General features: G+C 49.3%; 7 protein-coding genes across 7 annotated transcripts; 3 read left to right on the top strand and 4 right to left on the bottom strand.

Annotated features, from left to right (window-relative positions):
- Positions 1 to 760: 760 nt before the first annotated feature.
- Positions 761 to 2,611, bottom strand: FTJAE_13224 (mannan polymerase II complex ANP1 subunit; the record flags this gene model as incomplete). Its single annotated transcript, XM_037346346.1, has 5 exons — positions 761 to 1,177; positions 1,235 to 1,330; positions 1,383 to 1,702; positions 1,763 to 2,349; positions 2,535 to 2,611. The coding sequence occupies 5 exons, from the start codon at positions 2,609 to 2,611 to the stop codon at positions 761 to 763; spliced, it is 1,497 nt and encodes a 498-aa protein (XP_037199791.1).
- Positions 2,612 to 5,054: 2,443 nt separating this feature from the next.
- On the top strand, positions 5,055 to 5,978 carry FTJAE_13223 (3' exoribonuclease; the record flags this gene model as incomplete). The annotated part of the gene is made up of 2 exons (XM_037346345.1): positions 5,055 to 5,172; positions 5,245 to 5,978. The coding sequence occupies 2 exons, from the start codon at positions 5,055 to 5,057 to the stop codon at positions 5,976 to 5,978; spliced, it is 852 nt and encodes a 283-aa protein (XP_037199790.1).
- Positions 5,979 to 7,100: 1,122 nt separating this feature from the next.
- FTJAE_13222 (uncharacterized protein) lies at positions 7,101 to 9,980 on the top strand (the record flags this gene model as incomplete). The annotated part of the gene is made up of 1 exon (XM_037346344.1): positions 7,101 to 9,980. One exon carries the CDS (start codon positions 7,101 to 7,103, stop codon positions 9,978 to 9,980), a length of 2,880 nt encoding a protein of 959 aa, XP_037199789.1.
- Positions 9,981 to 10,191: 211 nt separating this feature from the next.
- Positions 10,192 to 11,046, bottom strand: FTJAE_13221 (tRNA-splicing endonuclease subunit sen-34; the record flags this gene model as incomplete). Its single annotated transcript, XM_037346343.1, has 1 exon — positions 10,192 to 11,046. The coding sequence occupies one exon, from the start codon at positions 11,044 to 11,046 to the stop codon at positions 10,192 to 10,194; it is 855 nt and encodes a 284-aa protein (XP_037199788.1).
- Positions 11,047 to 11,454: 408 nt separating this feature from the next.
- Positions 11,455 to 12,848, bottom strand: FTJAE_13220 (elongator complex 4; the record flags this gene model as incomplete). Its single annotated transcript, XM_037346342.1, has 3 exons — positions 11,455 to 12,152; positions 12,208 to 12,750; positions 12,800 to 12,848. 3 exons carry the CDS (start codon positions 12,846 to 12,848, stop codon positions 11,455 to 11,457), a joined length of 1,290 nt encoding a protein of 429 aa, XP_037199787.1.
- Positions 12,849 to 12,960: 112 nt separating this feature from the next.
- Positions 12,961 to 13,482, top strand: FTJAE_13219 (DNA-directed RNA polymerase chain RPB8; the record flags this gene model as incomplete). The annotated part of the gene is made up of 2 exons (XM_037346340.1): positions 12,961 to 13,301; positions 13,377 to 13,482. The coding sequence occupies 2 exons, from the start codon at positions 12,961 to 12,963 to the stop codon at positions 13,480 to 13,482; spliced, it is 447 nt and encodes a 148-aa protein (XP_037199786.1).
- A 158-nt stretch (positions 13,483 to 13,640) lies between these two features.
- Positions 13,641 to 14,695, bottom strand: FTJAE_13218 (thiamine pyrophosphokinase; the record flags this gene model as incomplete). The annotated part of the gene is made up of 2 exons (XM_037346339.1): positions 13,641 to 14,598; positions 14,655 to 14,695. 2 exons carry the CDS (start codon positions 14,693 to 14,695, stop codon positions 13,641 to 13,643), a joined length of 999 nt encoding a protein of 332 aa, XP_037199785.1.
- Positions 14,696 to 14,761: the final 66 nt, after the last annotated feature.

The following is a 14,761-nucleotide window of genomic DNA, read 5'->3' as shown; positions in this document are numbered from 1 at the left end:
AATGAGAATTTTTTGGAATTAATATTGAAAATAAGAAAATATTCAGCCCGATTTCGTTCCTCACATTATCGATTTTGAGTCGCTACAGAAAATGTCAGGAACCTCGGTCTTGCCTTTAAGCCTAGGTAAGCTTGATCAAACCCAAACTCCAATGGCATCCAATCCTTGGGCTGCCTAAAGAACCGCCGTATACCTTACTACTAATGTACGGGCAGTTCCACCTCGTGCAGTCCCTATGCGAAAAGGGGTTCATCTGCAAGCTTTCATAAGGTACCTACCTACCTAGGTACCTATCTATAAAGATGCGACAATTTAGGGATTGCACGAATGCATCAAGAGTCTACGAAAATACTAACACATTTCTTCCAGGTAAGTCTTTCAGGAAGCTCTAGTTAGGTACTTATATGAGGCCATATCCTGTAAAAATTCATTTATCAATTAAATACGACCCGACATTAAACCAAAGTCAGTATGCTTTATTTATTTTTCTTCGTATTTGTCAACAATAGTAGGTATAGTAGGTAATCATTAAAGCGTGTGATTCTTTTTATCTTCTTTGATATTGATAACAAGTAATCCTTCCCAACCAAACGCCAATGCGATCTACCAATGGCCACACCTTTTAATTGTCTGCCGTTTTCCGCCTGGGGTGTACAAATTCACAACCAACGACTCCGATGACATCCATTCTATTATACAGCAAGTAGATATAGTATGCGATCAAGGAAACAAGACAAGAGAAGATATCAACGGAAATTCTTCATGCAGCAGCATTGCCGACTTGTTGAGCGGCCCCTGGGTTGGCTTGGGGCATATCTTGTGCACCAACAGCAGCTCGTTTGTCTCCATCTGGAACCGCTTTGCCTTCTTGTCTTGCTGCGTTACCCTCCTGCTTGACCACTTGCGCTTTGATGTCGCCTTGAGCGGCATTGCCCGAGCCCGCCTTGGCTTGGTTACCAGAACCAGGTTGTTGATTATGGGGCTGGGCCAACCCATCTCGGCTGGGAGCTTTCTGTGTGTCTTTGACGCGCTTTGGCTGAGCTGCCAGATTCTGCATCTCTTGCTTATCCTTCTCCCACTCATTCCGGGTGTCACTATACTCTTCTTTGATCTTCTGTTGGTTCTTTTTCTTCTCTTCCTCCTGCTTTTCCCGGGCAAGTCGTTCCCGCTCCATCTCCTGTACTCGATGTCAGTATACAGGAATTTTTGTTTACTATAGTAGAGGGTTACTCACCTCCATATGGCGGATATCATCCACACTAGGCTCATACAAATGCCAGATGGTATAATGAGGTAGACCAATGACTGAGTACCCCATTCTCTTGGACATCTGTTTTATACATGTTAATGATGGCCGTTTGGTGGGGTAAGTGATTTCATACCTTGCCGAAACCTTCTGTCTCGGCGTGCTTCTCGAAACTGAAGGCTGGAAAGTGAACACCGGATCGGAAGACTTTGGCTTTTGCCAGAATACTAACACCCCCAACACCATCAATTTCCATTTCCATGTCGGGGTCACCAAAAGGATCACGGAGGTACGCTAAATGAGGACGCCATGTGGCATATTCGGCGTAACCTTCAACAATGACAGCATCTTCATCGAGTGTGTCGGCGAGGGCCAAGGCTGTCTCAGACTCCTGCCATGAGTTCAGATCGTAGGGCTGTTCACCGCCAAGCCAGTCGGGCAACGGTCGCCAAACATCTGGACAGAAGTTAGAAATTGGGGTTCATCTTCAAGCATTTTTACTTCACGTAAACCTACTAGGAACGATGACGTCCTTGTTATGGCGCATGAGATCCTCCAAAATGGTGAAAGGTGCTGTTTCAACGTCTACGTCACGCCAATAAACCCAGGAGTGGTACGGCCGCAGAGCTGCGCTCAGAAGCCAATTTCGGGCTTGCGCCATCAGCTTTCGTCGGCTGGCCTGGGCAGCGAATCCGTGGCGACTTTCAACATCCTGGTTGACTTTCTGCCCGAAGTCTTTCTCAATGATTGAGATCTCCCCGTATGGTTGCTTAGGATCCTGGTCGGCTTGAATGGCCTCCAAACTCTCAGAAAGAACCTTTAGAGTATTATCTTTGGAATCGGACACGAGAAAGGCCAGGTCGATCAAGTGGTGCGGATATGTGAGGTTGCGCATATGAGAAAAGAACATTCCCAAGTGCGCTTCGGCATCACGGAGTGGTACACATAATAGAATCCGCTCTTCGCGTTCCCAGCCACGAGCAGTGCCCTGGACGGTGGTCAAGTCGTAGTATCGAACTGTCTCAAGCTCTGGTGCACCACCAGTAGACAGAAGCCCGAAAGATACCAGCGAAGCCACGGGGCTGGAGGGCCAAAGCCAGAGACTAAAAGCGAACAGTATCGCCGCTAAAATGCATAGGCGGACGAGAAGTTTATTGCGACGCCGTTGGGCAGGCGTCAAAGTGCGCGGCTGGAACCTATTTGAGACGCCTTGTCAGCTAATTGCCACGAATATTTGTGCCAGTCGTGTACAAATGATGAGTCGGCATTTCAGGAGATGAGATCTTACTTGTGAGGGGAGATGTCAAAGGTATTCCCACGAGGATAGCCATTCGAAAAGGCGGCGGCATGGTGCCGGGGCATCATCTTCGAATTGGAGCCTGGCAAGTCATAGGATGGCATTGACAGCTTTTGCGCAGAGACGCTCTGCAGCGCGTCGATCGAGAGTGTTGGATAGCAGAAACTGCTTCGAAGAAACTGGTGGGCCTAGGGACCAGATGGTCTCTAGAGCGATCGAATAGGTTGCGCTTTGAAGGTCGATAGGGGATATGAGGCTAAGTTCAGGGTCCAAATAGTGATGCTGGCTTTAACGTCTGCATCAAGCGCCCGATCCCTGTCGTCCCCAAAATGGTTTGTTGGTGGCTTTAGTCGCTCTCAATTGTATCGTATCGTTTCTCGTAGGCGTCGTCGCATAAATAGACATGTGCTGTGATGCGTGGTGCAAGGGCAAGGTGGCTCCAATGCCGACCAAGATACTTTAGCAGCGTACAGTGAGTTAGTAGGTTAGCACTAAGCTTGGGAATGGGATACGAGGTCTTGCGTGCCAGGGCGAAACGAGTGCTGTGAAATGCATGTGTTCAGGCAGTTTACTTTTGGGAAGGGGTTGAGGGGCTCTTTTGATTGGACCACTTGACATTACCTCGTTTGAGACAGTGGAGGCTGAGGTGGATGGAGTAGGCCACTCTGAACGCCAATACGATCCACACAGCTTGTCTCTAAAAATGGGATCCTGTCAGATTAGCTAAGGGAGGAAAGAAAACACAGAATCTCGATCCTAAATGACAAAAAGACTTAAATAATATAGTCTAAGCTTAGAATAGCTTTTAATAAGTTTATTTTGGCACCCAATATTAAGGTTCGCTGTTTTCTTGCCCCCCGAGGATTAACTACGATTTGAATTCATGGCTACTCTACAGTAGTACAAGTAGGTACAGATCAACCACAAGTTATCGAGCCCTTCAGTCGGTTGGGGATGGCTCTCCATAAACAAATATCCATTACCTCCGAGCTCAAGTTACATTGAAAAGGTGCCCATATCTGGTCAGCAACAATTACGTGAAGCAGTCGATGAGAAGTATACTACCAGTTACCCATGGCTATCGATTTCTTGTCTCATCAAATCCATTCTCATTCGTTCAGCATCTTCTAGGCATTACTGATATCACAACTAACAAGCCGACTCAGGCTTCGAAGAACAACGAGATTCGGGGAAAGGCATGAAATTAGGTCAGATTGGAAGACGAAATATATTTATCATCACTATGAAAGGCAACTATCACGCTCAGATACTGATAACTTACCGCACTTTCGATTTAGCAGAAGCCTGTACAAAAGGCTGAGGGCACTGATCGCTACAAGGAATCTGCACCCGTTAGCCATTGTTCAAAGCCAAGGCTAGAATCGGACGAAGAGTATAGAAAAGCAAAAGGAGCATGTATAGGTCAGACAAGCCGGTTTACTCAGTCATCTCGACCGGCCCAGGATACTTATAACCCAGAACGAGCTACCAGCAGCCTGAACACTGGAGTCTTCATAACACTCGCGAGAGCAACTCCACAACCGGTCATCGGCTCTCACAGAAAGCCTACGGTGTGGGAGGGTGACTTGGTCAAGAAGAAGTCGTTGAATGGATAGAACTTGTGTCATCATGCGATACAGCTCCTTTGTTTGCCCACACATCTTCGCAGTGAACTTACCAATGTTTCATTGAGCACCGAGGTCAAGCCAGGCAGAACTAGGACGAGACTCGGAGAGAAAGGAAAATTGTTAACTGGGACTTGTTTCATTGTTAGCTTGGGATCGAAGCAAGCGGCGGTAATATTGAAAGAGCAAGTATCATGTGTATCAGAGATCTTGGTTTGGTAATTGGGAGTCATCACAATGGTTCAGTAGCAGAACTGAATGAAAGGTTTTCTCATCATCGACATGTGAAGGGGCTTGGGCATAGAGTGGAAAGAGAAAATCTCACTGACCTTGTGTCGTTCTTCACCAATAGTAATTGAAAGTGGTAGCAAAAATCTGAAATCTGAAATCTGAAATCTTTCGCCATGTTAGCATTAGCCCCATGACCGATATCGTGTGGAAGATGAAGAATCGTAAGGGGCTCAGATGGTAGTGCATGTTGTTCAAACGCTCAGGTTTCGCGGGAACAGTGGTGTGAAGGATCATCGTTGCGCGTGTGGGATAACGCAGCGGCGCGTCACGTACCTCATTAAATCAGCGTAATCGAGAGTCCCTGCTGCTCATTCAAGTTATGCCACGACATATTTGAGCAAGACAACCAAATCCAGATTTGTTTTACCTGTCGAAGGCATTCGTTGACTGAAAGCAGGCTCTCGATGTATGAAGAGGAGAAAGTTCAGAGCTTTCGAAGCAGACCCGCGAGAAAATTTGAAGGGTAAGAAGATGGAGCCAGTGATGACTAAGCGTCGTAGCGCCCCGTTTGATGCATCGATGAATATCAATCCACTCCAGGTAAAATCCATGTCCTCAGATTGAGAGATCTTGGAGACAAGGAATAAATATCGAAATGGCAGACCGACGACGCATTAATGGCCCTGGAGGTATCACAGTGGCGCCTGTCTATGAAGCAGATGAGTTTGCTGTTTCCACTCGGACTCGCGCTCCAAATGGTATCAGGTCACAATGTGAGTTCTCAACACCCTTCTCTCAGCAACTGTAGTCATATATTGTGAAGAGTTGACTGATATTTTGACTAGATTTGCAGACTGGGGTAACTCCATCCGCCTCTGGATCGGCGTACCTAGAAATTGAATCACAGCAAGATTCTAGTAGTAAAGGCATGAAACTTTCATGCACCGTTCATGGGCCTAGATCTCTACCTCGATCAGCGCCCTTCTCCCCTCACATGGTCCTCTCTACGCATGTCAAATACGCACCTTTTGCAACTCGTCAAAGAAGGGGTTATTTACGCGATTCTACCGAGCGTGACTTGAGCACCCATCTTGAAGCAGCTCTCAGGGGTGCACTCATTGCAGACCGTTGGCCCAAGAGTGGAGTGGATGTGGTTGTTACCATTATTGAAGGAGACCAAGCCCGCCAGGTAGCTGTGGAGCAGGGAAGCGAGGAATGGGACATGATGAATGTGCTTAGCGGCTGCATCACTGTTGCCGCCGCCGCTCTCGCGGATGCTGGTATTGACTGTGTCGATACTGTCTCTGGAGGTGTTGCGGCTTTGGTGTCTGGGGCGGACAATTATGAGCCCATCATGGTGCTCGATCCAGTTCCCTCTGAACATTCACAAATACTCGCAGCTTGCTGTGTGGCCTATCTTCCCTCCCGAGACGAAATCACAAATCTCTGGCTGAAGGGAAGCTTGCCTTCATCAGACGCCAGTCTGCATCGCGACCTTGTCGCCCGTGCCGTACATGCAAGCAAAGGAGCCAATCTTGCAGTAGCTGCATCACTCAAAGAATCAGTCATCGTGGATTGATTGGATAGTAGGTCAGCATGTGACACAAACTTCATGTGTGTTTCTAGACGTTCAATCAATAACATCAGCACAGACTCTGTCGACTACAAAGGCCAGCTTCTTAACTTCGCTGTGCTTGCTTAAGGCAATACGACTGAATTACTTCGCCTGATGCGGGCGTATCATGGGCATTCTTGGCCACACTGGATAAGCACTGGCTCGAAATCGTCTTGTAGGACGTAGCTTTCGGGCGGAATACAATTGCTCTTCTTCGAAGCATCATAAACCACGATTGAGAATGAAGCCATATGGGAATGAGGTACACAAACTATCGGGGAAGTTCATACCAAGACGAGTCAAGCATTTTTATTTAATAATAAGATACCCCTGAGGCCCTGTCCCGCTGAACAACTCAGCTACTCTTGGCTGATGGAAACGCTAGACAGCAGGATGTTTAGTTCTTTCGGGGTAATGTCAGGCAGCGTTAATGAAACCTTCTAATCCAGTGGGTGGACATGAGAGAGATAATGAGCATACCAGCTTGAATATCATGTCGTAGAATTGAGCGCAGTTACCCTATAAGGGTCGCCATGCTTGAAACCCGTGAGAGCTCCACTGCCTACTAACCTCCGGTCCGGCGCCGAAATCGGGACCACTTCCCGTGGGTGGCTGCAAGCATTGCAGGGGACCTGAGGTGGGTACGGAGTACATCATGGATGTCCTTTTAATAACACTGTGCATGACTGTACAGGCACTCCTACACTGTTTGACCGCTGCAGTGGGTTCCAGAAGATGCGCTAGTACCCGTGAGTCCAACGCAGTCTGGGGCTTTGTCTCGACCTGGCAGGTACATCGATGGTCCATAGGTACCTTTAGTACTTAGTAGTTTCCGCATGTTACCACCTCCACCTCCATGTCAACACTGAGGTTGCTCAGTGCCTTGCCTCATCATCGCTTCCCTAGGCCAACAAACCACGCTTCAAACAAGGACACTTCACAATGTCCTCGGCGAAACCCAGTGGCTCGTTATCAACATAACGCCCTTGCGACCGTCGCGTTCATTTCGCAGCCTTTATTTTCCTCAACTTGCCTTCCATCCTCTTCCGACAACTTCGTGCCCGATAGTACTGTACTCCTTAGGCCATGGCCAACGAGTTCGTCCCCTCTGCGCCATCACCCCTCACCAGCTTCACATCCAACACAGCGCTCAATTCTGCCAATGCTTCAGGCCCGTGGTACAATCCTGCTGTCTGGACTGTCAATGTTACACGCTATGCACCCATACTAGAGGACCTTGTCTGGGCTGGTCCACGATTTGTTAAGAAACTTGGATCTTACATTTCTGCGCCCGAACATCTCGAGACGACGACCGGCAATTCGAACTACATACCAGCAGTAGTTGGCGCGAGTACCATACTTGCTGAGGCCGACCCGACTATTCAGAACATAATGGAGCCCTTGTTAGGTACGGGGGGGTCTGAGACAGCGGCCACTGCTCCCATAGGACGGGTACCCGTTGACAGTGTCCGTAGCTTGGGCAGTGTCTTTGGATATGCTACCAGCAAGTGGGCTTTGTGTTGCATAGCTATGGCAGTCATACTCAACAGGACACACATATTCGCTGCTACTCGACGACGCCTACGCTTGCGATGGCCAACGAGACTCTTATTACGATTCGTTCCCATCGTCCTATTGGTAGTACAGGCGCGCCAGTTACTTCAGTCTATTCAGTGCCAGACCTCATCCGACTTTTCCGAGCTACGATGGGGTAATGCAAGCAAAAGCTCGGACTTGATGTTCTCACACCAAAACGCCTTTCTCAACTCTCTGAGTTCAATCTTACTCTTCTCAGCCTCCGATGAACAGTCCTGTATTGCCGTTCGGATGATACCGTCCGATGAGTCTGGCTCTGCTCGTACCCTGACCGGCTCCTTGTCTAAGCTATGGCCCCTGTTTGGAACCTTTTGTCTTAGCCAGTTCCTTGAGACCGTTTCCTGTGCTGTGCAGGGCCGTCCCGTCGCACCGGAGACAGGTATGACACTATTCGAACAATCTCTTGCGTTTGCGGAGGCCGATGCTGCTATCAGCAACCAGCTTGGTTGGAACCTTTTCACTAAAACAACTTCTGCTGATGCCCCAGCCTCAGGGCTTGGAAATGCTATAGCTCTGACTAGGTCAATGGTTATGAGAAGGGTCAACACCTCGCCCGAAGTTCTCCTCGTTGCCTTGCTATCTTCGATGACGCATATCACGAGCCATATTCTCGGTGTCTTCAATCTGCAAGCCAAGTATCGACTAATCAGTACGGGATTCTGGGGTCTCTGCTTTATGGCTAGCATTGTATGGGCAGCCATCTCTTTTGACCTCGACAATCCATCCTCTCAGAGTCTACTCAGGTTTCCAACTGTTTGCATCATAGGGTTTGTGCCACATGTACTTGTTCTACTAGGTATCGCTATATGCTTGTTTATCTACGGGCTTGCTTTGCTACTCTCAGCATTCTCTGCCCCATCGACATCAGACATGGCTTCAATGACCATTCGACAGCGTCTGATTCATGCCCATGAAAACATGCAGGCGAACGTATCGCTCTCTTCCATTCGCATCACTCGAGAAATGGACTTCTACACGGCTTTACTGAGAACTGGGTTCGGTGCTATCACTATGGCTAGTGAAGCCGTCTACCTAAATGAGGACAAAGGCATCAGTTTAAAGCGACGCACCTGGTTGGAAGAGCAGCGGTTTAAGGAGGCCGAGGAATTGCAAAGAAAACTAATTGGCGGTGGCGGCGGCCTGCCCGACTCGCGATATGACCAGATCGGCGCAATCGGCCTGATTCCCGTGAAAGGGGGCTCATCAGTCGCATCCAACGGGTACGCGCGCGAACGTGCTGCTCAGAAGATACCGAAAGGACGCAGTGAGCGCAACCTTCATGCGGGCATTGGCGCGTCTGAAAGGAGTTCTCGTTGGCTTATGGCACTGGAGTTTCTACTTAGTATCAACAAACTTATTGCAAGAATTAGCGCTAAGTCTTTGTTGTGGTGTCTTGCAACTCTACGGATTCGATATCAGCCGGTGTGGCTCCTTTGGCTTGCCCAGCACCCAAAAAGTATGGACGGCCAGAGCAAAAGCTCTAGTCGTAAACAGCCACGACCAAGAGGACCATCTTCCTATAATGATGGACGCATACCGAAAGAGGAGACAGCAGACATTGAGGCCGAGTTCAGGCGTGTGTGCATAGACCAAGACGAGGAGAGCCTAGATAGGGACCTATACAAATATTGGGTGAAAAATGGCTGGTGGGGATCTGCAGATTCCAGCGGCGACTTTGAACCTCACTCAGATGACGACTTCGACACTACAAGCGTCATTTCTATGTCGACCACCGGTGATGGAGTGGAGGATTACCAAGCATGGGAGTCAGAAGACGAGAACGACGACGGCCAACGAACACCGACTCAACGATCCCCTCAAATCAGTCGTGAGAGCACACCTTTCCATGACACCCCCATGCAAATATCCGATCTAGCACGCCTTCTGCATCCCACAAGCCCGGAAGAGCGTGAGGAGGCCGTGACCTTGTCTGCCCACCTCCAAAGCGATGGGATCATGACACGCGCCAAATACCGGCGAATGGAGCAATTGCAACGCACTCGAGTCTTAGCCTCACCAGGATCTGGCTTACTACAGCCAAAAGCTAGCATCATGCAACCAGGCCGCAGCAACAAATTAGATCCCGACGAAGAAGAGCGTCTTTTGGAACAGCTTTTGCTATCACGGCGGCAAGCGTTTGCATCAGCGGCATGTTCCGAGACATCATGGGAAAACGGGGGATCAGGTTTTGGAAGGGATGGTCCGCAATGTGTAGTGTGTCAAAGTTCACCCAGGACTATCATAGTCTGGCCCTGCCGATGCCTGAGTCTATGCGACGACTGCCGTGTCTCTCTTGCTATGAACAACTTTGACAAATGCGTCTGTTGTCGCCGGGAGGTTATTAGCTTCAGCCGCGTTTTCGTCCCCTGAGCTCCTGGAAACTCACGATTAAGGGAATCAGTAATGTCTTTTTTATTTTATTTCGCTGTGATTAAGCACCTGCCGCCTTTGTCCCATTCATTTGCGTTGTTCATTTTCGGGACGTGATGGGCATGAATTCACATGGTTGAGACTTTCATCTTTTGATTCAAATCATAATGTCAGGTTATGTTCGGGATAGTATCTATTATTTTCAAAGCTTTTACATTGCAGCCCATTCGATACTAAAGGTTCTCATCTGTCGGTCATCTCGTGAACCATTCGCTAGTGGCTGTTCTGCCCCTATTAAATACGCCTTCTTCACAGCTGTGGCGAGGCGACCTCCTGCTACGATGTCCAATACGGGAATGCCTTCTTCCCATTCATACTGGTTTGCCATGAAATGAGCATGAAACCTCAAGGGATCGCCTGGATAGACACTATACTTGGCACCAAAGCGAAGGCCGGGAGTTGTGTAGTGACCAGAAGTAAGTAGAAAGCCGCACAAAGGGCCTTGCGTAGGGTTAGTGGCCTGGTATGTCCGTTCAGCTTCTGGAGAAATCAGCGACCCACTGGACGTTGGGGTGACGCCCAGGGATTTGATGGCAGATTGCTGCTGCTGTACGGCGGGTTTAGTTTCACTAGTGGTGATGGTGTCGTCGTCGGTATTACCAGGAGGCACACGGCGGGATTTCCTACGCTTCAATGCTCCTTCAACAACCTTCTGGGCATTCTTTTCAGCAAGAACCTGCTGTGCCGTCTGCTTTCTCGTCCTAAGCGAGTCGAGGTATAGCCTCCTCGCCTCGGCGTTGTGATTCTGGAGAACATGGTGGTGGGCAGCTACGTCGTCTACAAGATAAGCCACATTCTTATGCAATAACGCTTCAGCTTCCTCAGGCCGGAGTTCGATTGGAAGACCGAGAAAGATGTTCTGAGTCGGTTGCTGAGGCGCGGTTCCGGCTAGTGTGCCGTTGATATTCTCATTCCGACGCAAGAAAGCAGCAGCCTCAGAATCGAAGATGAGATATCGCCCGGCGATCTTGGATATTCGAACAGAGGCTGGGTCGAGAGAGGCCATAATATCTATGGAAGCGTTGCGAGTTAGCAGGCGCGTCGTCGGGAGTACAGCGAGCAGAAGCAAGTGTGAAAAGGACAACATCATAAGTCGTCTTCGTAATTTTATTGTGTGTCGTCACAGAAAATCAGGGGATTGACAGATTAATAAGTGTATAATCATTGTGTCCGAGTTGCGTGGATGAATTGCGAGAGAAATAAAGATTGATTTTGACATACCTTTTGTGATTGTTGATGTTGATCGGAAGAAAGAAGAGAAGAGAGATTGAGAGCTTGGAGCTGCTTTTAGGTGATAAAATTTTTAGGCGAGTGGGGTAAGGTAGGGAGGAAAAGATAAGATAAGGCTCCTGACCTTGAGACTCTAAGGCAGAGCCCTTCATAAAAGCAGGTGAACCATCAGATTACCTTGTCTTCAAAAGTCCAAGGTCTCCTTCTTGTGATCATTAGGTTTGGAAGCTTTGTTTGGCTCTTCCTCATCTCCGATCGGTGGTAGACTGAAGGGTGTAATTACCAACCCACTGGAACTGCTCAGCTTGAAAGACAGGTTTTCCCTGTTCCAGGAACCTTCCAGACCGCCGCCCTTTTCGTGGAACACAGGTAAGCTAAGGGCACGTAGTAGTCCTTGTCCCTTGTCTTCGTTTCCGGGCTCCCGCACAACCGGAGCTTGGTGTTGCAGAGGAATCAACTCGAGAACTCCATCGGATAGTAACTCCATCCACCTCGTTAGTCCGGTAGATCGAGGGAACAAAGTGACTGGGATTGTCACAAATGCCGTAAGTTGGGTGGAGTACTGCCGGAGGAGTGCTCTCAAAGCATGGAGGAACTTGAGGACCTCATTGGGTTGACTGGCAGCAGAATTATACAGTGTAGGCGAGAGGAGGCCGGGAACCACGATCCGATGAACTGTAGAAGGTGGCGAGCTCTTGATTCTGGATGTCACATCGGCAATAAACTTGCAGAACGGCGTGTTTGTTGGCGATGCCATGGGACCTTGCACTGTGGTTGTGTGCAGCTGACCCTTGATGGCACTGTTTTCAAGACGCTTGGTCAGGTCGAAGCTATGACAGAAGGTGCTCGGTGTCTGTCCGGGAGTTGTTGGTGCTTGGGCATCTACAATAAGTCGCAGGTCAGCATTAGGCCCTTGTGGGAAGCGCACAGAGCATACCTCTGACTGGGACGTTGCGCTGTCCGAGTGTCTCGTAGCGCCAAGCAATCTTCATCTTTTCGTCTGATGATGAGGTTGGCTTGCTGCTCTTCTTAGAGCCATCAGGGCTGCCGAGACCAGGAAGCTCTCTTCTCCAAGCATCGCCAAACCCCAAGAGGTGAACTTGATGTCCTTGGGCGAGTCCTTCGGCGGCATAGTATCGTAACAGTACTCCTCCAAAGTCTGTAGTTCCTGTCTCTTCAACGAGCAATGAAGTTCCCATTGGCATTCCGGCATGACCTGACAAGAGCTGATCCAAAGACTGCGTGCCTGTAGAGGTAGTCAAGCGTCCATCTAACGGAGATGGTCTTGTTCCGGGTGCAAGAGACTTCTCTTGCCGAATGATGGGAGATGAAGACCCGGCAGCTCCAATGACGACATTGCGCTTGCGAAAAGACATTGTCTCTGTCTTTCGTGTGCGAGTAGTTGTAGTTTTCTTTCTCCTCTGTTCAGCAGATGGATAGTCCTCCGAGAAGCTGAATGTAAGGTAAGTGCCTACTGTACCTTGAGAACTCAGTACCTTGGGTTGTTGTGTGAGGTGTGCCCCACCTACCTAGGTACAGTAGGTATCCACCACCTTTTTCCGAGCCGCATCCAAACATTTTCTCTTCTTTGAACGACAACGCGAAAATCTTAACGATCGATACAAAGCACTCACTCTTCTTCCCTCAAGACATCCCACCCGTTCTTCCTCATTCTTCTCGACTGCCCAATATGGCGAGCGGCGACGCTACTCTGTTCGAAGAATCTTTCACTGTGACTGAGTATGATCAGTCCAAGTATGACCGTGTCGCCCGCATTTCGTGCACTTCAAGCGACTCTCAGACTGTTATGACTCTAGATATCAACATCGAGCTCTTCCCCTGTGCTGTTTCCGACACTCTGCACGTAGTTTTGTCTACTACTCTCTCTCTGGACGGAAGCAAGGAGGACGAGAAGGGCTGGCGAGACGTCGGCAAAGGTGGTGATGCGCCAGCGACAGCCGCCGACCTTTATGACTACGTGTGCCATGGAAAGATCTACAAGTTCGAGGAAACATTCGATGGAAATACCATGTGCGTCTCTTACATGAAGCCCCCTTGTCACCGAGTCTGGAACATCCATGTTTGCTGACTGAATCTGACCTACAGCAATGCCTACTGCTCTTTCGGCGGTCTTCTTATGTCGCTTCAAGGCCCTATCAAGAAACTGACACCCCTCCGTGTCGACAACGTGTACCTTCTCGTCAAGAAATAAGCAGAAGCGCCAAAACTTGTACACCACTATAAGGCTTTTGTGTTACCACTAGCTCCAGGCCACATTAATGATACCCATGCGAAAACCGCCATGTTGGCCCCCAATGATTCTCAAAGTCCAAGACTCTATCTCGCCTCTGTGAGCCTGGTCTATCGAAATCACAACGAGCGCCAATTGCTTTGATGCGGACCTGGGAAAGGAATGTCGCGGCGCATTCTCCGCTTGATCTGCTCAATCTCGGGCTCGTTTCCGTCAGTGAGAATTCCATGACGAATGAAAAAGTCGAGGGTGACGAGGGCACAATTGGACTTGAATCGACCCTTGGCGAGATCTACCTTGACTTGATCAACGTCGCAGAGGTCAAATTTCTCTGCCTCACCATCTTTGGGTTGAGGGATCACATCGTTGGGAAGCTCGAGATCGTATAGCCACTGGCACTCAGGATAAATGAAGTCGCCTTCGCCAACCTGTCCCTCGTCCGTGATGTAAATGTATGTGACATTGCCGACGAACTTGGCACCCTTGCGAACGATATCACCAGGAAGACTGGCTTCCTCGTCAGCCTCGCGAATGACGCATTCGAAGGGGTCCTCTCCTGTCATCAAACCACCTGCCACGGTATTATCAAGCATGCCGGGAAAGGTTGCCTTGTTCTGAGCACGCGTAGGGACCCAGAGGCGAATGCCGTGAGGTGCAGCCTCATCCTTGACATACGCGATCATGTGAACGCCGTAACGCACCGTGCCGAGCAAGCCTATCGCAGTTCGTTCCATGCTGAACAATAGCTCGCCACTACGTCCATATACAGGCCAGAGTTCGTCGCGCCAGCGACGGAGAAGAGGGAATGTCCCATTCTTCCGCCAATAGTCGGCCAGGGTCGCTGCGCGACGAGTACGTTGTTCCTCCGTAGGTTCCTGAAAGAGCACAATAGTTTTCTTCTCGTCATCGCATTCCATCTCTCCCCTGGCCTCTTCAGGAACCCGGTGCAGCTCTCTGACCACACGGTCTAGGATGTACCCAATAGGGTATGTGCCTTGGCTATCTCTCCACACCAGAGTATAGAGCCCGGCATTCATTTTGGTGAAGGCATCGGGATCAGTCTCGGCATACGGGAACCTTGAGAGATGAGTTACACTTGTAGGTATGAGAATGGTAGGAATTTGGAATCATACATGTCGACTTCATCGATGAGATCGATGCTTGTTTTGGCCATTTTGATACAGGGAAGGACGGATGCTTGAACTGTTGTGTTGGTGGGATATCCTTGGTTCGTATCTGA

This window comes from Fusarium tjaetaba, assembly GCF_013396195.1.
Source record: "Fusarium tjaetaba strain NRRL 66243 chromosome Unknown NRRL66243_c0000391, whole genome shotgun sequence".
NCBI classification, from domain to species: domain Eukaryota; kingdom Fungi; phylum Ascomycota; class Sordariomycetes; order Hypocreales; family Nectriaceae; genus Fusarium; species Fusarium tjaetaba.
Note: the sequence above shows the minus strand (reverse complement) of the source record. Positions and strands in the feature narration are given on the sequence as shown.